Consider the following 27,953-nt stretch of genomic DNA (forward strand, 5'->3'; position numbering starts at 1 on the left):
GAAGAAAACAGCACCAGCCCGGGGTAGCTGCGAGCTAGTTTCTCCTCTTCCTTTTTGTGTCTTCGCGCACTTGCTCATGCGCAGTAGAGTTAGTTAGTAGTCTAACTTTAACAAAAAGCCAGCTTTTTCACTCTACTACACATGCGTCGGCCCCGGGATTCAGAAGACAGAAGATACTAGCTGCAGCTACCCTGGGCTAGTGTGATTTTCTACAAAGTAAAAGGTAAGCGATTACAATCACTGGGGGGTGCCTAACATTTGGCACCCCTCAGTGATTTTTACCTTCCTTTGCCTTTTACAGTGTATAGAATATTAGTGCAAAAAAGCACAATTTCATAAGCATAGAGGCTTTCTTATTTTTATCTGCTCCCAATTAATCTATCTGGGTAACACAGAAGTTACATAGGTTACCTCACAGCAATACATTAAGCCAATTCCAGTGAAGTGTTCCCCATACTGTTTACAGAAGGGATGTCTTCAGCCATTTAGCTAATTTTTCCTTAGTATTATTTACTATTTCTTTGGCACCTTGACTATCTAAGAATAACACTAAAACAATTTTGTAATTCTTCTCTTAGCAACAGTTGCATTTCTGATGCCAACTCATAACTCAGTGCCCTATCACATGACTGATATATTATCCTATAACATAAGCTGGTCTGTCCAGTATTTACATTCTGAAATTCATCCAGAAGTTTAATGTCCAGAATGGTCCCTTTGGATACTCTCTGAGCTAACATATGAAATTCTAGATTATCAAAAATGGACCCTTCTCTAACCCAAAAACTGACATCATGGGTATAGTGAGGGGGGTACAGAGAGAACAGTTTAAAGGTTCTTAGTTGAGGAGTGTTAAATTGTTGCTTGAATCTGTCATCAGGTGTCCAAAGGATTCGCCAGTCTTGGATATCCAGAAGGCACATGGCCATTAAATCAAGATTTAGTGTCACTTCCAGAAGGCCAGTTTCATTGCCTATTTTCCCAGGTGACAATGCATTTATATGTCCTATTATATGATCACCATAATTACAAGAAAAATTTTCAGTGCAATTTTCAGTGTGGGGGTTGCTGTGAAATGTTAACTCGCTGTTAAAAATGGTATTTGTTTCAGTATTCATTTTTCCAGAATACATAGCCTTGTTGGCAATTAAAGTCTGAATATATGCTATGGCACTGTCAATAGTATTCATGAGCATCTGCATTTGCTCTGTAATCTTGTCTGTCTCACAACCCCACAAAAGCATGAATTCATGATAAACTGGCATGTTCCATTGTGATGCCAAACATTTTCTGAAAACAAGTCCATTCAATACGTACATCACCCCTGGGGTAAAGTCAGGTCTCTGAATGATGTCATTAGTGAAATATGACAGTGAAGGCCTTAAATACAGTTTGGAGCTCTGGTTTGTACAGGAAGTGTTGGAACCAATCTGCTTCAGCTCTGCATTCGAAGAATATAAGAAATATGGAACAGTCTCAGGTACCGAACAACAGCAATATGCTGAACCACTGCAGGCATCACATACTAGGGAAAACATATCTTTCAGACATCTTAGTGCCACACGTTTCTCCATAAAGGCTACAAGTTCTTTGTTGAGAATCTTGGTTGGATGGTTTACATCCTGTTCTAAGAGATCTCTATAGGATAGAAACAAAATGAAAAAGTATTTCACTATATTCGTTCTTTTAATGTAAATGAATGCCAATAATGTCTTCAAAGTATCTTGTACAAATCCTGATTACATTTGCCAAATAGAAAAGTTGTGCTTACAGAGTGTTTCTGAGAAAATGTAAATAATCTGTACCTCACACTTAGGGCCAGATTCAATTCAGTAAGAAAAGGTAATCTTATGATTTATAACGTGAAAACTCATATTCAAGATTTAAGGAGAAAAAACCTTTCTCCAGATTCAGCTCCAGTTTTTCCCCCATAGACTTCAATAGAGTTTCCCTTGACTTTTGAACTGAATTGCATCCCAAATTGAACCTCATCCATGAGTTTTCACATGAATCTCAATGAACTCAATCTTGCCCTTATATAAAGAATATATTTTTGTGCTTTGGAAAGCTTCTAATGGAATACTTGATGTTCCATATTACAGTACTTTTAATGTACCAGTATAAGGAATAAAAGGGGCAGTTTACCTTTATTGTTTTCAAATAGTACACAAATAACAGACATTTTTTTCAGATTTGAATTAGTTTCATTTACCCCTCTCATAAAAGCAGAATCTCGGTAATCCTGTTTGCAAACACTCTCTCTGATTATTAAAACATTCTAAACATGAAATCCAAATTCATTTTTTTAAAATTAAATATTTATACCTGTTAGGGTATACCAGATACCAATCACAAATTGCTTACCCCGCTTTTATGCCTGAGACATAAAGGTGTGGCAATCGATTATTTTAAACGTTCCTTTCAGCACTTCCTGTCACTGCACTCCTCACATTCCCCCTCCTCACTGCTTATAACTGTGTAGCCTGTGCATAGGCGTGAGCATTAGGTTCTCCGTTCTGGTGCATTAAGATTTTGGGGTTATACAAAACTTGCCTTAAAGGAGAAGGAAAGGCTATTAAAGAGTTAATCTCAAGCTGCAGGTATACCTTCAGTTCTCTCAATAGTGCCCTTAAGTCTCCCCACATTTATCCCATTCAGATGATCAGAAGCCTCACAAGAAAAAAAAAACCACTGAGCTGTGTAAAGAAAGTTCCCATAATGCTTCGCTCCTGCACCGAGACCCAGACCAGTGTACATGCTCAGTTAGTAAAACTATGAGGAAGCTTCCTGCTGACTGGCCCAGATCCACATTCCTAAGGGGGAGAGTGAGTGTTTAGCATTCTTGAGGGAGGGGGGAGCAGGAGAGTGGAGAAAAGAGAGCTGCGTTTCTCTGGCACAGGAAACCAAAGACAACAAATCTTTTGACAGTGCAGTGTTTCTGTGAGTTCTTATGGCTGTATTTACATAGACCTTTCTGATAAAGCTTACTTAGTTTTTACCTTTCCTTCTCCTTTAAAGGGGAAGGAAAGGCTAAGTCACTTGGGGGTGCTAAAATGTTAAGCACCCCCAAGTGACTTGAATCGCTTACCTTGTACCCCGGGCTGGTGCCCCTATTAGGAGAAAACCGCACCAGCCCGGGGCACCTGGGGCGATGCGCTTCCGCCTTCGTTAAGCCTTGACTGTGAGTCAGGCGCATGCGCAGTAGAGTGAAAAAGCCGACTTCTCTGTTAAAGTTCGGCTTTTCATTCTACTGCGCATGCGTGCGCGGCGAAGAAGGAAGGAGGAAACGCTGCAGGTACCGCGGGCTGGTGCTGTTCTTTCCGTACAGGGGCACCAGCCCGGGGTAAAAGGTAGCTTTTCCTTCTCGTTTAATAACAGTGTCCACAAAATGGCGCCTGTCTGCTTTCTGTAACTGTTAATTTCAAGACTGGATGGAACATAATTTGTACAGTGCTTTTTTGCCCAGAAACAGGTCACCTATAAAAAAGTGTCAGTGGAGGTAACAGCTTCTAGCATGAAAGTAGGCAAATGCACGTGTAATTACGATTGGTTATAACACGAGTGCTTCATAAAATGTATGGGGGGGGGGGGGCTGCTGATCACAGTAACTAATAATCTTACAGAATCCCTTGATTTACCCGCTAATAAAAGCTTAGTTTTGTTTTGATAGGCAGGATTACCAAAAAATATGCAGTTAGGGTAAGATGTTTTTTAGCACCAGTTTATTTCAAGCTTGCCACCATGAGTACTGTTCATTTATGTACTCTAGCATATGGAAGGATTGCATGATCTCCAGTCAAGAGTGAAGAAAGGAAGTGTCTCTCTTAACTAGGCTCTTTGTTCATGGCACTTCTGGAGGCAGTTTGGGGGTACATTTTGCCTATTGATTTTGATAGGAACGTGTATCTGCATCAAGAAATATGACCTGGCTTGCAGGGCTGCCCCTGGGGAATATTCTTTTTATAAAACTGTAAAAAACAGAAATCACTGCCATTGTCTGTGGTGTACTATTTAAAAACAATACATTTTGCAATAGACATTGTGAGAGGGTGAGTGGGGCCCCTCACTACAGAATTTACTTTAAGGGGATATCTACCCTTTTAGGACTGATAGGAGAATTTCTTATATTTATTTATACCCTGATGTTACAGGGCTGATTATTAAATTCTGATATTAATTGCACTGGTTTCAGAGCTGCCATGTACTAATAATCTACATTATTTGCTTATCAGCCTTATACTGTGATATTTATATTCTATATATACAGTATATTGTGAGTCAGTCCATAAGCTCAGGTAACTGACAGCAGCATGAATCAGCAGAAAAGAAAATGAGTTACCGAGGGCATCTGTGGTTGCCTGGGCTGGTACAGAAGCCAAAACCTTAACATACAACATTTCTGCTCTACTTTTTTTTTTTTTATTAAAGCTTAGTTCTCCTAAGATGAAAGTCATAATCTATAAAAGGGATACAATTCCCATATATTTAGAAGTCTATTCCCTACCACATAAACGTAGCCCCAAAGGCTCAAAGTATTTTTTTTTCTTTTTTTAAATAGATACAAATTACTAAAACCGTTCACCTGTGAGCTCTAATATCTTCCGCATGTGGAACTTTCTTCAATGCTAACATGTCTGTGATTCTGCCTATTAGTTGCAGTGGTTTTGGCATCTCCAGTGGCAAACTCCTAGTAAAGATGTGTGTCAAAGAGCCTTCCACATGGAATGATTTTTCTTGGCTTCTGTGGAAGAAATATAAAACAAAAAGGGAAAAAAGTCATTCATTCAGCCAAATTTTTCATGCATGTTTATATTTTGGCCACCAGTTCCAGGCTTCTTATTTCCATTGTACCATGTCCTTTTGTTTAATATCTGGTGCTGCCATTACTTGATCAAAAGAAAATATTACCACAATTAAAAAGTTTTGTGTGACATTTTTTTAATCTACAGAGACTTAGTATTAATTGTCATATACCTGTATCCTGTGCATTGATAGGCACTGTATTGATCAGAACCAAAAGGAACCACTGTACTTAGAATAAATCCTGCTTTTGCTGCCATGGCCACCACTTGCCAGCTATTATGCCATTCTCTTACTGGGTGATCTGCAGGTGTTCCTCCCTGTCCTTTGCACAACGTAACATGTATGTCCCCATTCTGAGCAAGAACTTTGGAGCAGCTGTAAAAAAATAAACATTGAGAAACAGAAAACGTGGTGAGCAGTAGAGCATGAAAAACAAATAAGACTTAATTTATCTAAGGGCTCATAACAGTTCGTTTCTAAAAGATTTTACTCACCTTATAAAAAATTTTGTGAGCAGGTCCCTGTTTTTCTTCACACCAGCCTTCCTTCCACAGTGGGGGAAGTTGAAAATAATTTGATCATATAGCTTATTAGCAAGCATCTCGTTACCACTAAGGTCTGTGGCATCCACCCCAAAGAGAACTGCAGCTCCTTAAAATATACACAAACATATTATATGTTATTAGGATATATACCACTGCCAAGAAAAATACACATATATTTTTTTTTCTGTAGTGTTTTATTGATTTCTTAAAGGACATGTACAGTGGATATAAAAAGTCTACACACCCCTGGTAAAATGTCAGGTTCCTGTGCTGTACAAAAAATAGACAAAGATAAATAATTTCAGAACTTTTTCCACCTTTAATACCCTCCTCAATACTCCTCATCCAGTAAGTGCCATTTACAGCAGCATCAGGTTCATCAAGTGCCATTCTCTCCCTCATTTTTATGAGTACAAATCCCAGACCTTTTACCCCTTTCCCCATGCATCATTCTCTACAACCCCAAGTGCAAATATCAACCTACCCTATCCCTTACATACACCATTATTTCCATATCCAATGCGCCAATCTCAGTAGGTTTTCTCTCTCCCTATGTGCCACCTTTGCCACCCATTTGCTGATTTTAGCTCTTTTTCTCATCTCCCTATTTGTCATTCTCATCCAACCACCATGTGTTAGTTACTAGTTTATGATGGAGGCCCTGAGGAGATTTACCCAACTTATACACATGGTAGAAAAATGTAGGATTTATATATCCTTTAAAGAAAATGTATATCCATTAATCAATTTTCCTTTATTTGTAAAGCTGTTGCACTTATGGCCGCTGGGACTTAAAGGTATAATGCTTTAATGTACCTGGTAACACCCTACGTGGAACATACAAAAAAAATTTTAGAGCAAAAAATTTGGCAGATAATACAAATAAGAGTGAGAAACTGGCACAGCTGCTTTATAGCATTTCCTCCATTTTTTATGCTGACATCTTTCAATACTTTCAGGGAAATGTAAAACAGCTGCCAGATTGTCAAACAGCATTATCACTATAAGCAGCACTATTAAGCTTTTTGCACATAATATTAATGCTCAGTTTTACAATAATTTCAAAGATCTATTGGCTAATCCAGTGTAATTTATAGTGTCATACTTTCTTTTTTACCTTTTTCTCTTAAATCCTGCACATTGTCCCAGGCTAGGGTTTGTCTGCATACTTTATCTTCTGCCTCAAAACATGTGGCAGTAATGTGATGCTTGCCATGGCTTAAATCACAAAGACAAACAGAGAAGGAGAAGTTCCCCTCACCCACCAACAGAATATTAAGGGATTTTTCCATAATATGCTGGCCTGCAGAAAATAAAACAATAAACAGTATTATACGTGAAACCCTATTAAAACCAAGACAAGGTCACAATCAAAGCAAAGGGTGTACAGAATGTAGAAAGGCAGTCCCACCTAACAAGGTGCTTCTGTCAGAACACAGGGCTCATGTATCAACACTAATAAACATAGTTTTGAGAGCATTTTACTCCTAAAATAATAATTTTATTAGATTTGAAGATAAATCCCCTCTCTTTAGTGTCCAAACTGAAATGAGGGCTGGGCATGCATTTTTTTTCTCCCACAAGAAGAGGTTATAGTACTGAATGACAGAACTCTGTATATTCAAGCAAAAGGCCACCCATATTCCTCCCTGTATGTCTTTGCTCCAAACCTACTCTTTTGTTGCTGTCAGATGTTTCTTCTTTGGAGCTGTGGATTGTGGACAGGATAGCCAGGCTGGCAGATTTCCTGCTAAATTGGGCTACTTTGTTAAGTTGGCGACAGGCATAGGCGGAGGGTGACTTTTTTATTTGGGGAGGCTAAGACCAGAGGTGTGCCGAGCTGACAGGGCTCCCAGGGCAACCGGCCGGCCATCTCGCCTCCATCGCCCCACAGTGATGAATGGAGGCTGGAGGTGAAGGAGCACTGTTTAAGGGTAGGCAGAAGAGGTACCAGCGTGGCGCCCCCCCATCATTGCACCCTAAGCATGTGCCTCTTCTGCCAACCCCTAGTTCCGGCTCTGGGTAAGACTAATGTCACATGAACAGTTTCTTTGCCAGAAATTTTCCACTAGTGGAGTGGCAATGGCCTAAATATGCACTTTTGCAATATTAGGCTGGAATCTGTCCTATACATAGGCTGACCTAAGAGCTACCAACTTATAGGCCCACAGGCGTAATGATTAAATACTAAGTCATTTATCACCACACATAGATGAAGTTCAGCCTATTTTCAAAACAATATATATAGAACTCTTATTACAAAAATTACAGAAAGAGAGTTCTGGTTATCCACAATACTGAATCACAACAAATCATGACTAATGGTTGGGTTGTTGTTTAACATCAAACATTATGTTTATTAGTCTACTTGCACAAAAAAAAACCAAAATAAATAATCAGAATTTTACTTTCCATATAGAAAGGATAGTGCGGATATATTTTAGTCCCCTTTCAAATAACAGTAGCTGCCTTTTTGCTTAGAAACAGCAACTGTGATGCCCTATTCTGTATCTAATACCCTCTTAGACAATAGGAGCATTTACTCACATAATTGAATGTACAGAAAGTTTTAAATATTGAATAATTATATTTTAGCTTTAATATTTCCATAAATACCTGTTTGAAAACTCAAAGAGATGGATCTATCCCAGGTTATAACTTTTAAATAATGAAAACCCAGCAACTACTATTAATTTCTCATTTAATTTATACACCTGTGCAGTGCATAGTCATAGCTATGGCCCAAATTAAACAATATGTTCATGCAATTTGGTTATAGCATCTGACCATGTTGCTTCAAAAACTATAGTGTAAAAGAGGGCTTAAAGGACAAGAAAAGTCTAAGTCTAAAATGTTAGGCACCCCCAAGTGACTTAAATCACCTACCTTGTACCCCGGGCTGGTGCCCCTGTTAGGAGAAAACAGCACCAGCCTGGGGGTACCTGTCGAGAGCGCTTCCTTCTTCCCTATTCACGCTGCAGCCAATTGTCCGGGACAGGCGCATGTGCAGTAGAGTGAAACACCGATTTCTCTGTTCAAAGTTCGGCTTTTCACTCTACTGCGCATGCGCGCGCACGCGATCAGGAAGGAGGAAGCGATCGCTGCTACCCCGGGCTGGTGCTGTTCTCTCCCAACAGGGGCACCAGCCCTGGGTAAAAGGTAGGCGATTAAAGTCACTTGGGGGTGCCTAACATTTTGGCACCCCCAAGTGACTTTCCTTCTCCTTTAATGCTGAATATTTGCACCCATGCATTCTTATTTGTGCTTATTGATATTTCTAAAAAATAAAGATGATGTTTTAGTAAACCCACTAACAGGGCTGCAAGGTAATCCCTGAGATTAATTCAAAATGATTAATACCTGTAAAAAACTCACAGCACACAAAATATAACACTAAATATACCAGCCAGCATTCCTGTCTAAAATGCTAGCCTGAAGACTGTAACTGATATACACTCTGTAAGAGTTGCAGAGATTTCAGCAGACAATGTATACAGTGGTGTGAAAAACTATTTGCCCCCTTCCTGATTTCTTATTCTTTTGCATGTTTGTCACACAAAATGTTTCTGATCATCAAACACATTTAACTATTAGTCAAAGATAACACAAGTAAATGCAGTTTTTAAATGAGGGTTTTTATTATTTAGGGAGAAAAAAAATCCAAACCTACATGGCCCTGTGTGAAAAAGTAATTGCCCCCTGAACCTAATAACTGGTTGGGCCACCCTTAGCAGCAATAACTGCAATCAAGCCTTTGCGATAACTTGCAACGAGTCTTTTACAGCACTCTGGAGGAATTTTGGCCCACTCGTCTTTGCAGAATTGTTGTAATTCAGCTTTATTTGAGGGTTTTCTAGCATGAACCGCCTTTTTAAGGTCATGCCACAACATCTCAATAGGATTCAGGTCAGGACTTTGACTAGGCCACTCCAAAGTCTTCATTTTGTTTTTCTTCAGCCATTCAGAGGTGGATTTGCTGGTGTGTTTTGGGTCATTGTCCTGCTGCAGCACCCAAGATCGCTTCAGCTTGAGTTGACGAACAGATGGCCGGACATTCTCCTTCAGGATTTTTTGGTAGACAGTAGAATTCATGGTTCCATCTATCACAGCAAGCCTTCCAGGTCCTGAAGCAGCAAAACAACCCCAGACCATCACACTACCACCACCATATTTTACTGTTGGTATGATGTTCTTTTTCTGAAATGCTGTGTTACTTTTACGCCAGATGTAACGGGACACGCACCTTCCAAAAAGTTCAACTTTTGTCTCGTCGGTCCACAAGGTATTTTCCCAAAAGTCTTGGCAATCATTGAGATGTTTTTTAGCAAACTTGAGACAAGCCTTAATGTTCTTTTTGCTTAAAAGTGGTTTGCGCCTTGGAAATCTGCCATGCAGGCCGTTTTTGCCCAGTCTCTTTCTTATGGTGGAGTCGTGAACACTGACCTTAATTGAGGCAAGTGAGGCCTGCAGTTCTTTAGATGTTGTCCTGGGGTCTTTTGTGGTCTCTCGGATGAGTTGTCTCTGTGCTCTTGGGGTAATTTTGGTCGGCCGGCCACTCCTGGGAAGGTTCACCACTGTTCCATGTTTTTGCCATTTGTGGATAATGGCTCTCACTGTGGTTCGCTGGAGTCCCAAAGCTTTAGAAATGGCTTTATAACCTTTACCAGACTGATCTCAAATACTTTTGTTCTCATTTGTTCCTGAATTTCTTTGGATCTTGGCATGATGTCTAGCTTTTGAGGTGCTTTTGGTCTACTTCTCTGTGTCAGGTAGCTCCTATTTAAGTGATTTCTTGATTGAAACAGGTGTGGCAGTAATCAGGCCTGGGGGTGACTACAGAAATTGAACTCAAGTGTGATAAACCACAGTTAAGTTATTTTTTAACAAGGGGGGCAATCACTTTTTCACACAGGGCCATGTAGATTTGGAGTTTTTTTTCTCCCTTAATAACGTAAACCTTAATTTAAAAACTGCATTTTGTGTTCAATTATGTTATCTTTGACTAATACTTAACGGTTTTTGATGAGCAGAAACATTTAAGTGTGACAAACATGCAAAAGAATAAGAAATCAGGAAGGGGGCAAATAGTTTTTCACACCACTGTAGCTGCTTTTTCAAAACTTGTGTTGTGTGGTTTGTAATACTAAGCACACAAGGACCTGAAACATAATAATGAACAAACGGTCACCATACGATGAGTGATTGTTACTTCAATACTTATATAACTGAGGGTCTTGTGTAAGACACTAAAATAAAATAGTTAAATACTAAAAATAAATAGGAAATGCTTAAAGTTATTTCAAACTAACTTCTCTCTAATGGCATGTAACAGAAAACAATTCTCAAAGCAGCTTAATGTAGTTTGTGTGTCCTTCTAACTAGATGCAAATTGTCTTAGACTGCCACTGGTCTACATTATTGTAAAGGTTATTGTATAGTGAAATTACCTTTTAAACCGAGTTTCTTTTTGCCATATTTCCGCATCTTCAATAAAGTTTGAGTTTAATGAAGTACAGTACAATTCGCAGTTTGGACTTTTAATCATAGGTGTCTATGATCTGCTGAATGTTGAGTTGCCTGGTTAAGTCACTTTCAATGTGTAGTAAACACAAAGAAGTGAGTCTCTACTGACACATAGTTGTTCGCATCCAGTTTCTTACCGCCTCATTGCAGGGAAGGATCTTTCACATGTAGCTGTTCCAGTAGGTAATGTTAGTGCCAGCTTAAAGAGTTTTGTAAAATTAGGATAAAACTTTGTTGAAGCAGCCCCTTTTGGTTTTTCAAGTGTAATTTCTGGTACCGTATATACTCGAGTATAAGCCGATCCGAATATAAGCTGAGGTACCTAATTTTACTTAAGAAAACTGGAAAAACTTATTGACTCGAGTATAAGCCTACGGTGGGAGATGCAGCCGCTACTGCTAAGTTTCAATAATCAAATTATTTAATAAAAGGACACTCAGTGTGACCCCCTGGGAATTCTACATAAATATATAATTTTGGCAGCTGCAGATTAAGAGCAATCCAATGTGATTATTTCTTTATGCCTTTATATACACATTAATGGTGTACGAACACTGAAAGAATTAAGCTGTGTCTGTTCAGAAATGGCATCCATTTTATTGAACACACCTGCACACTAGCTCGTGCCAGAGTATTAAGGGCAGTGCCGTATTATTTGTTCTACTGGCCCATCTTGTGTTTTTCTGTTATATGGACATGCTCTATGGACTTGCACAATGCTCCCTACAAAAACTCACCCGATTACATGACAAGAGCCCCCTCTACTGTATCCATCCGTACGGAAGGTCCGACTCGCTGGGTAATGGACTTATTGTATAACAAGGAGCAAAGCAACTTTGCCCTTGGCCTGGGTAATGGCAATAAAAATTTACCTAATATTTAGTCTACTGTCTGGTACAATGGTCACATTTTAAAAGGATACTAACCCCTTTATTATTTTTTTTAATTCCTGGTCATTTCTGCACCCTGCTATCCTTGAGATGACTTTTTATTTTTTAAATGCCCTATTTTCAGCTGAAATTCCTACCCCTGGTGTATTGAGGACAGCTGCAAGAGGATCCATAGAGAAAAGCAAGCAGCAATTCAAATGAAACTAAAGGCTTGCAATTCAGACCAGTATCCTTTTAAGCTTAATTGTGGGGACAGACCATGTAACATTAGGGGGGGAAAAGCAAAAATAAATGTAAGATTTCTAATAATGTTGCACCTTCAGTCTACTTCTAGAGATGCAAAACAAAAGGCATACTTCCCCTTTAAAAAGAAACAACTATCGGTTAGCCCTGCAGGGACGTGCAAAGGAAAGACGCTTTAGGCCAAATGAAACCAACAGTAAGCAGACTAAACATAAACACTACCTCAGTCCGAGCGCGGTGGTATCGGAGCGCACGTACATATGAGCGCACGGCAAGGGGGTGGTGGGTGCTGCGCACAAGCACACATGTGTCCGGGGGGGGGTGTGCGAGCGGGCGCAGGAACGTATGAATGAATGCCAACAGTAGGAATGAAACCAACAGTAAGATTAAACATAAACTGCAGTGCGAGTGCATTGATATTGGAGATACCGCACATACATACAGGGGGGGGGTAAGCTGCGCGCATGCGTCCGGAGTGTGTGTACGAGCGAGAGCGCGCGTATATACTCGAGTATAAGCCGAGGCCGACTTTTTCAGCACATTTTTGGTGCTGAAAAACTCGGCTTATACTCAAGTATATACGGTATATCAATCTTAATTAAGGCCATCTCTGTAAGTGCCAGTTTTGGATTGATATTCAGAACATTAGAATATTTGTTCAGTAGTCCATCTAAGCTATTAGTGTCACATTTTAGCACAGCATCTACACTTTTAGCGATTTCCATTGTTTGTGCAGAGAACCTACAATGACATTCACCAAGCATTGTATCTAAAACTTGAAAATACAGCTGACTGCGCCATTTTTCTTTGGAGCTTTCATGTGTGCCTGGCTCGTGTTCCTGTTGCCCAAGTGTGCTTGTGACAAATGAACAGGCAAGGGCAGCTGTTTTTTTAACTGGTCGCTTGTGAACACGTTCCTCTCCTGAGCTGGCATGGATATCATGCATCTTACAGGATTCCTGCATCCACATCTCATCCCACTTGGCACTGGTCCGCATGCTTTCTAAAGTTTTTGTAGTTTTCTCTAGCACACTGGAGGCTTGAGCGAGTGTTGTGTCTGGTGACTGCAGGGCTTTATGTGCAATATGAATAACACTAAGGATCTCATGAAAAACAATCAGACACACACAAAAATCCATATTCTGGATAGCCTTCAGAAGGCCTGATGCTTCAATAAATCTTCGGTATGGAGGTCTTGATAAGTGATTTAAAGTGTCAAGAAGGGCTTTCATAGAACCTTTTACAGCAGAAATGTTTTTCCATCTGCATGCCCAGCGTGTATCACTTAGACTTGTTAATTCTAATTTCATGCCAAGCTTTTTTTGAGCCTCTAAATAAACATGGTGTGCCAGGCTGGGAAAAAAATTTGTATATATCCTCTAGTGTAAAAAAGAATCCTGCAGCAGTCCTGTTTACTTTGCAGGCCTCCACAAGGACCAGATTTAATTTATGTGCCATACAGTGCAAATATATTGCTGTGGGATGGTCATCAAGCATTTTCTTCTATACTCCATTGACATGACCTGCCATGCCAGCAGCTCCATCATAGCTTTGTGCAACAATAGGCAGTGATGCAATCCCTGATGACTGTAAGAAATTCTTAATTTCTTGATAGATGCCCTCAGCATCACCACATTTAGAACAGTCCACAAACCCTAAAAATCTCTCTATTATTTCTAAATTTTCAGTGTATCTTACACAGATTGTCAATTCCTCTTGTTTATAGCTGCGTGCTTCATCAACAAGTAGAGTAAAAAAGCCATTTTCTTGAACCTTTTGTACAATGGCACATTTCACGTTGTCAGCAGCAATGTGCAGAATTTCATTTTGGACTGAGTGGCGTGTCAGATTAAATAAACTCCTCAGTTTTGCTGCAAAGGCCTCATCATATCTGGCAAAAAGAGTGCAGAGTTCTAAAAAATTTCCTATGTTTGTGGACACTTCCCTTTCATTATGTCCCCTCAAAGCAATTCCTTGCTTAGCCAAATAAAGGAGCAAAACAATAATCTTACCAACATATTCTCTGTTTTCCTTCACGCTTGTTTTATGTGGCTCTGATAATGCTGCCATTATAGAACCTCTTTCTTATGTCTGTTTATATAAAAGCCACCTTTCAGTGCTTTGTTTGTGGATACCAGACTCTGCATGTTTCTACAGTTTGTTTTTAAAATTTTTCCAGTCCCTAACTCCCTTTTCAGTAAATGCAGAATCTTTGATGCTACTTGCAAATTGTCGGAAAGTGAAACAAAAAACAGCATCTAACTGCTTGCTGTACTCCAAGAATGAAAAATTCTTAAAATATTCTGAATTAAATGACTTATTCTGTTTTCCAAAAACAGTTCTGGGGTAAACATCTAAATAAGGTTGTGACGGCCCTGTTACAGTTGTTCTAAGGTCTAGCCTAGATGTTCTACTGGCTTCTCTGATGCTGCCAGAAACACTATAAGAGCATTCTCCCTGCTCTTCTTCTTGAGCCTCACAGCTTTAAGCATAGCAACCCTTGGAAATGTCTGACAGCTCTGAGCCTGAAGAACTGCTGTCCACATGCACTACTGGTTCCTGTGCCTCACAACTTGATGATTTATGAGCCTCTGAGCTCATTATTAAAGCTTCTGAACCTGAGGAACTGCTGTCTTCACATAATACTGGGTTACCAGCAACTTCATCCACTGCTCTACTTTCAACAATTATCTCACTTTTTTTATTTTTATTTCCTGTGATGCTCCTAGCTGATGATGTGCCAAAAAACTTTCTTATATCCATGTTCTCTGATGCATCTAATGCTGAATAGACTATCTGGTATTGCTTCCTAATGCAAATAGAGAGAGAGTGGTATAAAATAATTACATACTGTTAGGTAATGTTTCTCAAATATATTGAAAATTATTCTAAAAGCAACTCATTTCTGAGTATTTATAATATGTAAATACATAAATTAGATATGCTGACCAATATTGCTTCTAAGTATAACTCAATATAATATATTGCTGTAAGCGCTGTGACCCACAGAACCATGCATTTTCTTTCATTAGCGTACAGTAGCTTGTCATAAAAAATTAAAACCAAAAGCTTGCAATGTATTTTTATTGTTAGCCAAAATAGGTAATAGGTTTTGTTGAAAAATGAAGAAAAAAAAAAAAAGCATCTAATCATCAATTCAAATTTTTTGTCAAAGTGAATCCAACTCTGCTAGTTGAACCAGAGGAAGGTGAAACAATCTGTCGCTTTAGAGGGGGAAAATTCCTTCCTGATCTCAAGAGGGCAATCAAGTCCCTGGATCAAAGTACGGTATGGGTATGGGACCTGTTATCCAGAAATGCTCAGGACCTTGGGTTTTCCGGATAAGGGATCTTTCTGTAATTTGGATGCTCATAACTTAAGTCTGCTAAAAATGACATCTATAAAGGCCGGGAGTGAGCAGATGTCTAACAGTTCAGTTAGTTTGCTATTGATCCTGACCTGTGTGCTCACAAACTAACTGACAGTTATATCCCATATGCCCCCCCAAGTCACTGATTGGTTACTGACTGGTAGTTGCATTCTGGATAGTATGTCGGGCATCAGTTCACTCCATCCTATATATATACAGTGGAGGAAATAATTATTTGACCCCTCACTGATTTTGTAAGTTTGTCCAATGACAAAGAAATGAAAAGTCTCAGAACAGTATCATTTCAATGGTAGGTTTATTTTAACAGTGGCAGATAGCACATCAAAAGGAAAATCGAAAAAATAACTTTAAATAAAAGATAGCAACTGATTTGCATTTCATTGAGTGAAATAAGTTTTTGAACCCCTACCAACCATTAAGAGTTCTGGCTCCCACAGAGTGGTTAGACACTTCTACTCAATTAGTCAACCTCATTAAGGACACCTGTCTTAACTAGTCACCTGTATAAAAGACACCTGTCCACAGAATCAATCAATCAAGCAGACTCCAAACTCTCCAACATGGGAAAGACCAAAGAGCTGTCCAAGGAGGTCAGAGACAAAATTGTAGACCTGCACAAGGCTGGAATGGGCTACAAAACCATTAGCAAGAAGCTGGGAGAGAAGGTGACAACTGTTGGTGCGATTGTTCGAAAATGGAAGGAGCACAAAATGACCATCAATCGACCTCGCTCTGGGGCTCCACGCAAGATCTCACCTTGTGGGGTGTCAATGATTCTGAGAAAGGTGAAAAAGCATCCTAGAACTACACGGGAGGAGTTAGTTAATGACCTCAAATTAGCAGGGACCACAGTCACCAAGAAAACCATTGGAAACACATTACACCGCAATGGATTAAAATCCTGCAGGGCTCGCAAGGTCCCCCTGCTCAAGAAGGCACATGTGCAGGCCCATCTGAAGTTTGCCAATGAACACCTGAATGATTCTGTGAGTGACTGGGAGAAGGTGCTGTGGTCTGATGAGACCAAAATAGAGCTCTTTGGCATTAACTCAACTCGCTGTGTTTGGAGGAAGAAAAATGCTGCCTATGACCCCCAAAACACCGTCCCCACCGTCAAGCATGGGGGTGGAAACATTTTGCTTTGGGGGTGTTTTTCTGCTAAGGGCACAGGACAACTTATTCGCATTAACGGGAAAATGGACGGAGCCATGTATCGTGAAATCCTGACCGACAACCTCCTTCCCTCTGCCAGGAAACTGAAAATGGGTCGTGGATGGGTGTTCCAGCACGACAATGACCCAAAACATACAGCAAAGGCAACAAAGGAGTGGCTCAAGAAGAAGCACATTAAGGTCATGGAGTGGCCTAGTCATCCTCCGGACCTTAATCCAATAGAAAACCTATGGAGGGAGCTCAAGCTCAGAGTTGCACAGAGACAGCCTCGAAACCTTAGGGATTTAGAGATTATCTGCAAAGAGGAGTGGACCAACATTCCTCCTAAAATGTGCGCAAACTTGGTCATCAATTACAAGAAACGTTTGGCCTCTGTGCTTGCAAACAAGGGTTTTTCCACTAAGTATTAAGTCTTTTTTTGTTAGAGGGTTCAAAAACTTATTTCACTCAATGAAATGCAAATCAGTTGCTATCTTTTATTTAAAGTAATTTTTTCGATTTTCCTTTTGATGTGCTATCTGCCACAGTTAAAATAAACCTACCATTGAAATGATACTGTTCTGAGACTTTTCATTTCTTTGTCATTGGACAAACTTACAAAATCAGTGAGGGGTCAAATAATTATTTCCTCCACTGTATATATATATATATATATATATATATATATACACCACTTTTATTTTTACACTGAACTGTTTCTTTAAAAGATTTAGAACCAGTTACTCATTCTGTACATGTGTTCATGCTACAGCACACTGCCTGATGCTACCTCCTTTCAAAAAGGGGCTAGACCAGGGGTGCCCAGAATTTGTCACCTGGCCTCCGTCATGAGATCTACCACAGTTAAAATAGTGTGACAAATATTTGGCGCAATAAGCAAGAAAAAGTATCAATCAATGTTTAACAAATACACACAGTAATATATAAATGTAGTGGCAAATTCACATTTAATGGCCACATAACATTATTCAAGTGCCAACTTAAAGTTTAATGTGAAAGGATTGTAGTAGCTCCTTTCTTCATGGCCCACTTTGTAGTCTGCACACAGAAACATATAAAGTAGAAACAAATATATACAGCGGCCCGGTGGGGATCTTCTAAACTGGGATGAAACTAATAAGACGGATGGCTTGAACAGCCGCACTCAAAAGTATGCTGGGGGGGAAAAAGAAGTAGCGGGACGTCATCCCACCACAACCTACCTCGGGCACCCCTGGGCTATATGCACATATTGCACATATTGCCTGCTGTTACCTCTCCTTACACTGGTTTAGACGAAATACTACTGAATGTAACCAGGACCTCTAGACTTTTAACATGAACTCCCAGCAGGTACACTGTCTACTGCTGCACTATTTTATGTAGGGACCCCTGGTATTTGTTTTTTAAGCAAATTATATCTTGTAACCCAAAGGTCACAGAGCTGTGCAGCACAGATGTATGTATTTAATATGATATTTAAACATTAAATATAAGAGCTACATACCAGACAACAAGCAGCTTAAGAATCAGCACCTGCTGTGTCTGTATGTGAGCCCAAATCACCAGCAGTACAACAATTTCTTTGGGCAAGTTGCACTTGTACTTGTAATTCATAGTAGTGCCCTGACTAGTAGATCGCCTCTGGTTATGCTTCCCTATTCTCGCGAGATTTGCAGTCCGAAATCTCGTGATGATGTCATCAAACACAGGAGTCACTGGCAAACTGACAGGTTGTTGTTCTAACTTTAGACTAGAGACACTAAACTGCAGCTTTTTTTATATACTCGGACCTGGCAACTCTTCACTGCCAGCTGCCAAAAAATAGGGTTAAAAGTAACCCTTATACCTGTCCACAGAGAGCAGTTTAATAAATTCATTACCACGCCCCTGCTTGTCTTGCTTCCTTATTCTAGACGGAGGGCTTGTGCTTCTGCTAGACTACTCCCTTCGATCTTTCCCTCCTCTACTTCTAACAATAGCAGTAAAGAAAAAATATTGCCTGACAAAACGACCTACCATGATGCTCTGCGCCATCACCCTGCATTTTATCCGAGTTCTCCCACGTTGCTGCTCTCTGTAGGCAGCGCTCTCTGATGACGTTACCAGCCTATAGTGGTTGTCAAGCAAAACTATCGTGTTAGCAACAGAGGGGAGGATAGTGATCCGAGTATTTCTCATAAACCAGTACGTAGCAGTGCTAACAGGTACCCCAACTATTTCTTGGCCGACTTATAATATGTTGTATGCAGATATATAAATATGTTTTTCCGTGGGTCGGTAACATGGCATGATGTATGAAATATTGACTGATTGTGCTTGGTAAGCTCTTGTGGCTGGGTACAGATTTTTACGATGTTGTACTTTAATACTGTGGGCATATGCCACAGGGTTAAGGCTTCTAATGTCACAAAAATACCCATGGGAGTACAGGTACTTTAAACTGCTTGCCTTGAACCATGGTGAGGGTTTCTCTTCTGTCATCAGTGTCTGTTGGGAGATGTGGTCTCTAAGTTTTCAACTTCATTTGTTTGATGTAAGTTGCCCTTCAAGAAGCCTTTAAATTTGCTTTTAGCATTTTGTAGAGTGATATTCTGAGGCATTTAGTAATTGGTCTTCATTTTTTAAAAACATTTTGACATTGTGTTTTAAATGAATTGGCTTTTTATTTAGTATTTGTCCTATTGGAATTTGAGCAGGAGTCTGGTTGCTAGGGCTTGGATTACCCTAGCAACCAGTATGAGATAAGTTAAAAAAAAAGTAATTTTAACATTAACATTTATCTTTCCAGTTATAAAATGGGGGTCACCGACCACTGTGGCCAAAAACTGTGAGGCCAATAGTTTTTGGCTGCAGTGGTCAGTGACCCCCATTTTTATAGCTGGAAAGAAACAGAAAAGGAAGCAAATCATTCAAAACCTATAAGAGATAAATAATAAAGGTTGACTGAAAAGTTTCCAAGAATTGACATTCTATAACATTCTAGAAGTTAACTAAAAGGTGAACATACCCTTTAAGAAATAAATGGTATGCTTATATAATCTGTGAGTGTACATGATACTTGGCATGCTCCTGGAGTTAGCACGCTATTCATCTAGCGCAGTGATCCCCAATCAGTATTTCACGAGCAACAAATTGCTCCCAGTGGTCTCAAAGCAAATTCTTATTTTTAAATTCCTGGCTTGGAGTCAAGTTTTGGTTGCATAAAAACCAGATGTACTGCCAAACAGAGCCTCATGTAGTCTGCCAGTCCATAAGGTGACCAGATCACTTAAAAATTCAGGGGCATGTCTAATAAATACATGTTCCATGCTGCGTACCCTTGTGGCGCTTTATAAATAAAGTTATACATACATACATTTAAAGGAGAAGGAAAAGACACTTGGGGGTGCCAAAATGTTAGTCCGTCTTTGCACACGGCCCAAGAAATAAGGAAGAGGAAATACTCGCTGCAGGTACCCCAGGCTGGTGTGGTTTTCTCATAACAGGGGCACCAGCCTGGGGTACAAGGTAAGTGATTAAAGTCAGTGGGGGGTGCCTAAAATTTTGGCACCCCCAGGGGACCTAGCCTTTCCTTCTCCTTTAAAATAAACTGTTTAGCCCTGTTAGCTGGATTGATTAGACGTGTCCCTGAATTTTCAAGTGATCTGATCACCCTAACATAGCCAATGACTTATTTGGCACCTCCAAGGAACTTTTTCATTCTGGTGTTGCTCCCCAACTCTTTTTACATTTTACAGTTACTCGGGGTAAAAAAAAAGTTGGGGACCCCTTATCTAGGGTGACCAGATCACTTGAGAATTCAGGGACACGTCTAGAAAATCCAGCTAGAAGGACTGCACTGATTGCAGTGTACTTTGAATGCAATTAGTGCACCCTGCAACATGCATTTATTACAAGGGTCCCTGAAATTATGAGTGATCTGATCACTTTTTACTCATTCCTTGTAATTTGCTGCTTTGTGTATGAAGACACACATACCCTTTGTCCTAGGAGCTGTAAATGTTTTACCCATAGGTAACAACTATTAACTTTGTGGTTTAAATAATATATTACAAAGTATTCAGATTCTTCTGTGTGAATCCAGGGCAAGGGAAAGTGACTGCACATACAGACTCTTCATTAAAATACTTATTATTGATGATTCTGTTCAGCAACCATGCATATGCCTCCATTTTCTTATCATTTTCTCAGACATGTGACTTTCTTTTTCATTTTCTGAAACAATATTTAATATTTATTATCATGTAAAAAGGTGGTTCTACTATAGGCATGGGGGTAGCAATTGTGAGTTGTTAAATCTAGTTCAGGGATGGGAAATCTGTTATCAAGAAAGCTCCAACTTACGGGAAGGCTGTTTCCCATAGACTCCATTTTACTTAAATAATTCAGATTTCTTTGTAATAATAAAACAGTACCTTGATCCTAACTAAGGTCTACATATCGTAGACCTGGAGGCAAAAAAAATCATATTGGTTTATTTAATGGCTAGTAGTCTTAGGGGCTGATTTACTAATCCACGAACGGTCCGAAGGCATCTGAATGCGTTTTTTTCATAATGATCGGTATTTTGCGATTTTTTCGTAAATTGACGCGACTTTTTCGTAGCCGTTACGACTGTTTCGCAAAATGTTGCGACTTTTTCGTAGCCTTCGCGCCGAGTACGAAAGTTTCGGATTCATTCAAGCTTCAGTATCGTGACTTTTCTTGGGCCAGGTTGGAGCTGCAGAGTGCCATTGAGTCCTATGGGAGGCTTCCAAAATCATGCGAAGTCTGAAAGTTTTGCCCGCAGTTTACGAGCGCTCAATACGAAAAAGTCGCGACTAGATACGAGCAAATCGTAACGGCTATGAAAAAGTTGCGACAATTCGCGCAAGTCGTAATGGTTACGAAAAAGTCGTAACGGCGACGAAAAAATCGCAAAAAATACGAAAAAGTTGCAAATTTTTCGTTTTCCAATTGGAATTTTTCCCATTCGGATTCGTGGGTTAGTAAATCAGTCCCTTAGGGTATGGAGATCCAATTTATTGAAAAACCTGGAAAACCCCAGGTCCAAAATATTCTGAATAACAGGTCCAATACCTACATATGCTTTGTGGGCACATATAACTAAATGTCTTTTTGGATGAACTTGTTTCCTTAGAATGGCTGATTCATTATATCCCAACCTACCTTATGGTCCTGTCCAACGAAGAGAACAGTTTTGCTGGGGACGTGCAACAAATGAAAACTCCTATTCCAACAAAACTCTTATGGGCAACTGGAACCAGGAACACTTTGACCTGTCTCATTTAGAGAAAAGGAAGCCTCTGCCATCACAGGTACTTTTGTATGTATGTATGTATATCTTTATTTATAAAGCGCTACTTATGTACGCAGCGCTGTACAGTAGAATTCATTAATACAGACTGGGGGGTTAAAGATAATGGATAAATACAAAGTACAACAATAAATACAAAGTGCAGTTGCAATAAGAGTCAGAAACACAAGATGAAGGAGGTCCCTGCCCCGTAGAGCTTACAATCTATATGGGAGGGGTAACTAACAGACACAAATAGGCAAATATAAGTGCTATAGGTCACAGTGGGTGACATTACAGTATAAGTGCCAGTTTCCAGATCAGGTGCTGGGCGAGTGCTCCAAAAGGTAGTCTTTAAGTTTGGTTTTAAAGAGACTGAGGGAGGATTCTCTCCGGAGGACATCAGGGAGGGAATTCCAAATGCAGCCAGGCAGAAGGGTTTAAGGCGGGAAACAGCAGTAGTAGTGGGGGGCGCAACCAAACGGTTGCTCTGCGAGGAACGAAGGAGTCAGCCAGGAACGTACGGAGACACCAGGGAAGAGATGTAGTGAGGAGCAGAGGAATGGAGGGCTTTGAAGGTTAAGAGAAGGAGTTTGTAAACTATTCTTTGTTTAACAGGAAGCCATGATAAGGCCTTTAGCAGGGGAAGGGCCTGAACTCTCCTGGATGAGAGGAGGAGAATTCTGGCAGCGGTGTTTAATATAGACTGTAGGGGGGAAAGATGGGAATTAGGGAGGCCGGTTAGCAGCAGGTTACAGTAGTCAAGTCGGGATAGGATGAGAGCATGCATGAGCAGCCTAGCTGTTACAGTAGAAAGAAAGGGCCCCATAGGCAGTGTAACCTGCACAGAATGGCAACATAAATTCACTCTGCTGGAATGGGAATGTTGCTGCATTTACAGATATCAGACATCATATGAAATATCAAATAAGGTGGAACCGATCACTTGTTTTGCTTTTTCATTGCTTGGACTCCCATTTGTTCAAGGTGCAATGTCTTGTCCTGCTTTAAAGGAGAAGGAAAGTCATCCTAGAACGCTATATTTATTCTCCAGAAAGCTTTACCATACCTGAGTAATCAGCCCTAGAAGCTCCCTCCATTTGTTTAAGATAACTGCTGGCATTTTAGCTTGATCTTCGTAGCTTCCGTGCTGCAGCTCTAGCCGTTGGTAGCATAGATCACACATTCTGATGGGAGGGGGAGTGAGTTCTTATGAATTCTTATGGGGGGGGGGCAGGAGAGAGTTGCGCAGACTACAGCCTGGGGAATGAAGGATTTTTCTGAGAGAGGAAGTCAGATACCAAAGTACATGTATACACAAAAGAAGACAAGAAACCGTGTTTTTTGAGTGCAGCATTTCTGTGAGTTCTTATTGCTGTATTTACATAGACCTTTCTGATAAAACTTACTTAGTTTTTACCTTTCCTTCTCCTTTAAAGGGAACATTTATTATATAGACCAATCCATGTTATTTTAAAACTTAACATTTCTACTAATTTATATATTAAGCATAATTGTTTATACTTTGCCGCTTTTTCTTCAGTAACTTTATACATTTTTCACTCAATAATTCACTTAATTTCCTTAAAAGTTTCTTTAAAATATTGATCCTCCATTTTTATAATATTTAGCATTTTCCATAATATTTTGTGCAACTTGTTTGGATGCATCCCTTCATACTCCCTATCAACTTGTCACCTTAGTCCTGTAGTATAAATTCTTAAGTTTTCAGAGACCCTGAAAAGTGTTACAACTAATGCTCAGAAGCCTGCATTGTTTCAAGGAAAGGTATATATTTGGTTGGTGTGATTGGATTTGTAACAGCTGTTAATGAGCAATGGATATGTCTAAAGCTGCAGTAGCAGTCCATGGGCCACTGTCTTATTAAACTTCTCAAGGATTCTTCAGATCAAATTTGTACAGTTCCAGCTGAATGCATTTCTTGGTTGATGGAAACATCATATATCAGGTTTCCCTTTATAGGCCACATGATCAAATTAGCTGCTTTAACCACTACTCAATTTTTCCTTTCAGTATGATCACTATTACCAAAGTTCCTACTCCTCCTCATACAACAAGACAAAGACTGGATCACTTGGTAAGTGGATTATATGGGTATTAGTATCTAATACAGGAAGGAAACTGTTAACCAGAAAGCACCAAATTACAGGAAGGCCATCTCCTATAAACTCCATTGTAATCAAATAATTCAATTTTAAAAAATGATTTTCCTGTAAAAATAAAACAGTACCTTGTACTTGATCCCAACTAAGATAAAATTATTCCTTATTGAAGGTGGCAAAAGAGTCCCACTGGGTTTTATTTATTGTTTAAATCATTTTTAGTAGACTTGAAGTATGGAGATTCAAATTACGGTAAAACCCCTTATTCAGAAAACCCCAGCATTGTGGATAAGTGGTTCCAAACCTGTAATACTCTCCATTTTTGGACAATAAATTAGTGATTACTGCCACATAGGCAAAGGTTATATGTTGTTTAATAATATCAAGAGTTACCGTATATACTCAAGTATAAGCCGATCCGAATATAAGCCGAGGTACCTAATTTTACCTAAGAAAATTGGAAAAACTTATTGACTCGAGTATAAGCCTAGGGTGAGAGATGTACTTGGACCCCAGTGCGTGCGCATTACAGTATTGATGTGTCAGATCAGCTAACAGATTCCCACCCCTGTAATGATTCCACTGGGGATCAGAACATTCAGGACGGTCAATAGAAAGTCATTGAGGGAGTCACAGAGAGCACAGATACATCCTTCAATTATTTTCTACTAGATGTGCTCTTATATACTATAGAGGACGACTCAGGGCCATGGAATGCCAATAGAGGATAAAAAATGACATATTATCACGTGCTGTGCTGCCTTAAAGGTCATTTCATGGGTGCACATAAAAAGTAGTATGTAGTCACTTGAACTGGAGTAGATAATAACATCAGCTGTATGAAATGAATATGTGCATGGTTAGACTGAAAAGTGCTGATGTGACATTTATTTTTAGCAGCCCTTGTGGCTTACGTCACTAAGATAGCAGTACTCTTTTTTTTTAGTGTAGGTTCAGCAAAGAGCCTCTCAGACTTTTTTTTTTTATAGTTCCCCTTTAAAGGGAAGTATTTGCTTCCTCCGCTGACCCTCCACCCCAGGCTCATCACCATGCTACAGAATAGATAAAAAATATGCAATAAATATAACAGTCACCCTTCTGTAGTAGCCAACACAGCAAACCATCGCCCATTCTAAACCTCAACCCAGTTGCTGACTGTCTGAACGCACTTGTCGCGCCCACCTCTCCCCGTAGCTGGACATACCTCCCTCCCTCCCTGCACCCCTCCACATGTGTCCGTGCACACCTGGCATAACGCGCACTTCAGCGACGCGCGTTCGGCCGGAGTCAGCAGGAGTGCGCGTTATACCAGGTATGCACTCTGGCTGAACGCGCGTCGCACACAACTCGCTCCAAAGGCTGATGCGAGTAAGTACGTATGAAGGACATACCTCCCTCCCTGGACCCCTCCACATGTGTCTGTGCATACCTGGCATAACGCGCACTCCTGCCGACTCTGGCTGAACGCGCGTCGCACACAACTCGCTCCAAAGCCCGATGCGAGTAAGTGCGTGCGCACGCAGCTACGAACAGGCACACATGGAGTTCGAGTGCATTCAGCCAGTCAGCCAGAGTGCGCGTAAGGCCAGGTATGCATGGACTCAACTCATATGCTCGAGTATAAGCCGAGGGTTACTTTTTCAGCACATTTTTAGTGCTGAAAAACTCGGCTTATACTCGAGTATATACGGTAAGTATTATAAAGGGTACTTGGTGTGCTCTTGTGATGGAGTGCATTTACTTTGCATACTTTAAGCACACACATTTGTTTAGAGAGTAAATGAGTGTCAGTAAATTCTTCTTTAATGATTATCATTATCTTATGTTAAACCATTTCTGTTATTGAGGGAGTAGAATTCTCCAGGAAGACAATGCTGTTTCTGGTGCACCCATAGTCACAGGCATTGCCACAATGTGAGTGTTAGCCTGACTGAGAAATCAACTTAACATCATTTGATTATGGAAAAAAATGTATTTGAATTAGGGATGCACTGAATCCACAGTTTAGGATCTGATTGAGCCCCAAGTCTTTGGTGAAAGATTCAGCTGAATACTGAACTGAATTCTAATTTGGATATACAAATTAGCATAAAGAAAAGTTAAAGACAAAAAGTCACATCATTTTAAGGATTTGGTTCAGCCAGAGGCATGAATTCTTCTGCATCCTGCTGAAAAAGGCAGAATCTTGGCCGAATCCTGCATCCCTAATTTGAATCCCTCCACAATATCTCCAGACACTTCATTGCTGGCACGTAATGATCCAGCTTTCTGTAAGGCAAGTGTCTTTGTTCTATTTACACAACTTTAGATTGATTTTTGAGAAATCAGTGATAATTTCTTTTTATAGTGATACTTATCCCTTTCTAAAAGGTTAAAGGAGAAGGAAAGGCTAATAAAGAGTTAATCTCAAGCTGCAGGCATACCTTCAGTTCTCTCAGTAGTGCCCTTAAGACTCCCCATATTTTGCCTGTTCAGAAGATCTGAACCACCACAAGAAAAAAACGCTGAGCTGTGTAATCAAAATTCCCTAATGCCACACTCCTGCACCAAGACCAAGACCCTGTACATGTGCAGTTAGACAGACTATAAGGAAGCGCATGTGCATTTTCCACACTGTGTGAGTGCGTTTGAAAATTCTAAAACAGGAGCTCGTGTCTGTGTTTGCGCAATGAACACTATTGTACGTCGTGCTCGCGTCTAGGGATCAGGAGAAGATTTGCACATGCTCATTTAGTTAAGCGCCGCCATGTTGGAGTAATTTAAATATCCGACATACTGCCACATTGAACGATGTATATTGAGAAGTCAAAACACGCACTGCTGCAAATAGACAGAACATTAAGGTACAAAAAGGTAGTGATTGAGAATTTAACACTTTCCTTCCCCTTTAATGTTTTTTGGGGTTTTTTTCTTCATAGGCTTCAAAAGGGAGCCTCACATTTTCCCAGGACATCAGCCTGAATTAGAATCACTGGAGTCCAAACCTCTTCAGAAGTCTTGCTACATGCTAGATTATTGTCATCCGTTACATGCCCCATTTGAAGAGTCAGAAGAGAAGAAATAAACTGCCTTATATTCTTAAGGACTTCATAAAATGCATTAAGAGAATCAGAATCCAAAAGATTGTTCTTAACAATTCAAAAAAATAATAATAAAGTATGTTCAAATATGTTGTTGCTTGTTCCAAGTTTTTATGTGCCGTATGCATATGCTGTATATTTATGTACTGTATCAGTGGGTATGCAGTAGAGGACATTTATCATAGTAAATGGTATACTGATGGACAACCAGCGCCATTAAATCATTGCTTTTGACATAACTAAGGATCCATATACAAATTGTTTGTGGAATGTGTGATTTGATTTTGAAAACATATACTGTATTATTAATGTCCACTTGTTAGGTAATCCAATAATTAAGAAAATATACATTATACTGCCTAACTGCTAGTTGATCAAGGGGAAAGTTAAAAACTCCTCTGAAACCATGTTCAATTTGCCTCAAAGGGTGAAAACCAAGTAGGTAATTGTACCAGTCCATGGATCTATTTTGTACCTGTACTAATAGTTTATAGTTCATTGAGACAAGATGTTTTGTCTCCTGCGTTTATCTCCTCCAGCAAGGATGATATGTCCAAATTTACCTTCCTACAAGGATAAATGTCATTTGCCATTGGTATTTTCCACCTGCGATTTACGTCTCAGTAGAAAGGCAACTCAAGTTGTTTTGTAGCCTGTGTTGGAGGAGATTATGGGCGACCAAACATCATGTCTGCCATAGCCCTAACAACAAGGTCACACTAAGCATAAGGTTCACTGTCTGGGTTTTGTAAGGGCCAAAGAGAAATAGATCCGCCCCTATACACCACAGCATCGGCCTGAGTGCAGCTACATTGAGCAGAGGTGGTCACGATCGTGAAGACATGCATTTGCAGGCCAATATCCATTTCATGTAGCTGAACATAGGCTAAATCTGTGCCTGTCA

At 39.9% G+C, this 27,953-nt stretch overlaps 2 protein-coding genes across 4 annotated transcripts; one reads left to right on the forward strand and one right to left on the reverse strand.

Moving 5' to 3' along the window:
- Positions 1-207: 207 nt before the first annotated feature.
- Positions 208-18,704, reverse strand: fdxacb1 (ferredoxin-fold anticodon binding domain containing 1). 3 transcript variants are annotated; one of them, XM_004916106.4, is made up of 6 exons: positions 18,567-18,704; positions 6,466-6,651; positions 5,298-5,454; positions 4,975-5,178; positions 4,583-4,741; positions 208-1,638 (listed from the first exon to the last, which is right to left on the reverse strand). In XM_004916106.4, the coding sequence occupies exons 1-6, from the start codon at positions 18,592-18,594 to the stop codon at positions 534-536; spliced, it is 1,839 nt and encodes a 612-aa protein (XP_004916163.1). In that variant the 5' UTR covers positions 18,595-18,704; the 3' UTR covers positions 208-533. The 3 variants fall into 3 exon arrangements, with proteins under 3 accessions (XP_004916163.1, XP_031761828.1, XP_004916164.1); XM_031905968.1 differs by having other exon boundaries at positions 18,055-18,704; XM_004916107.4 differs by lacking the exon at positions 6,466-6,651.
- Positions 18,202-27,138, forward strand: c11orf1 (chromosome 11 open reading frame 1). The gene is made up of 4 exons (XM_031905969.1): positions 18,202-18,280; positions 21,691-21,868; positions 23,881-23,944; positions 26,888-27,138. Exons 2-4 carry the CDS (start codon positions 21,692-21,694, stop codon positions 27,031-27,033), a joined length of 387 nt encoding a protein of 128 aa, XP_031761829.1. The 5' UTR covers positions 18,202-18,280; position 21,691; the 3' UTR covers positions 27,034-27,138.
- The last annotated feature ends 815 nt before the right edge of the window (positions 27,139-27,953 follow it).

This window comes from Xenopus tropicalis, chromosome 7, assembly GCF_000004195.4.
Source record: "Xenopus tropicalis strain Nigerian chromosome 7, UCB_Xtro_10.0, whole genome shotgun sequence".
Lineage (NCBI taxonomy): Eukaryota > Metazoa > Chordata > Amphibia > Anura > Pipidae > Xenopus > Xenopus tropicalis.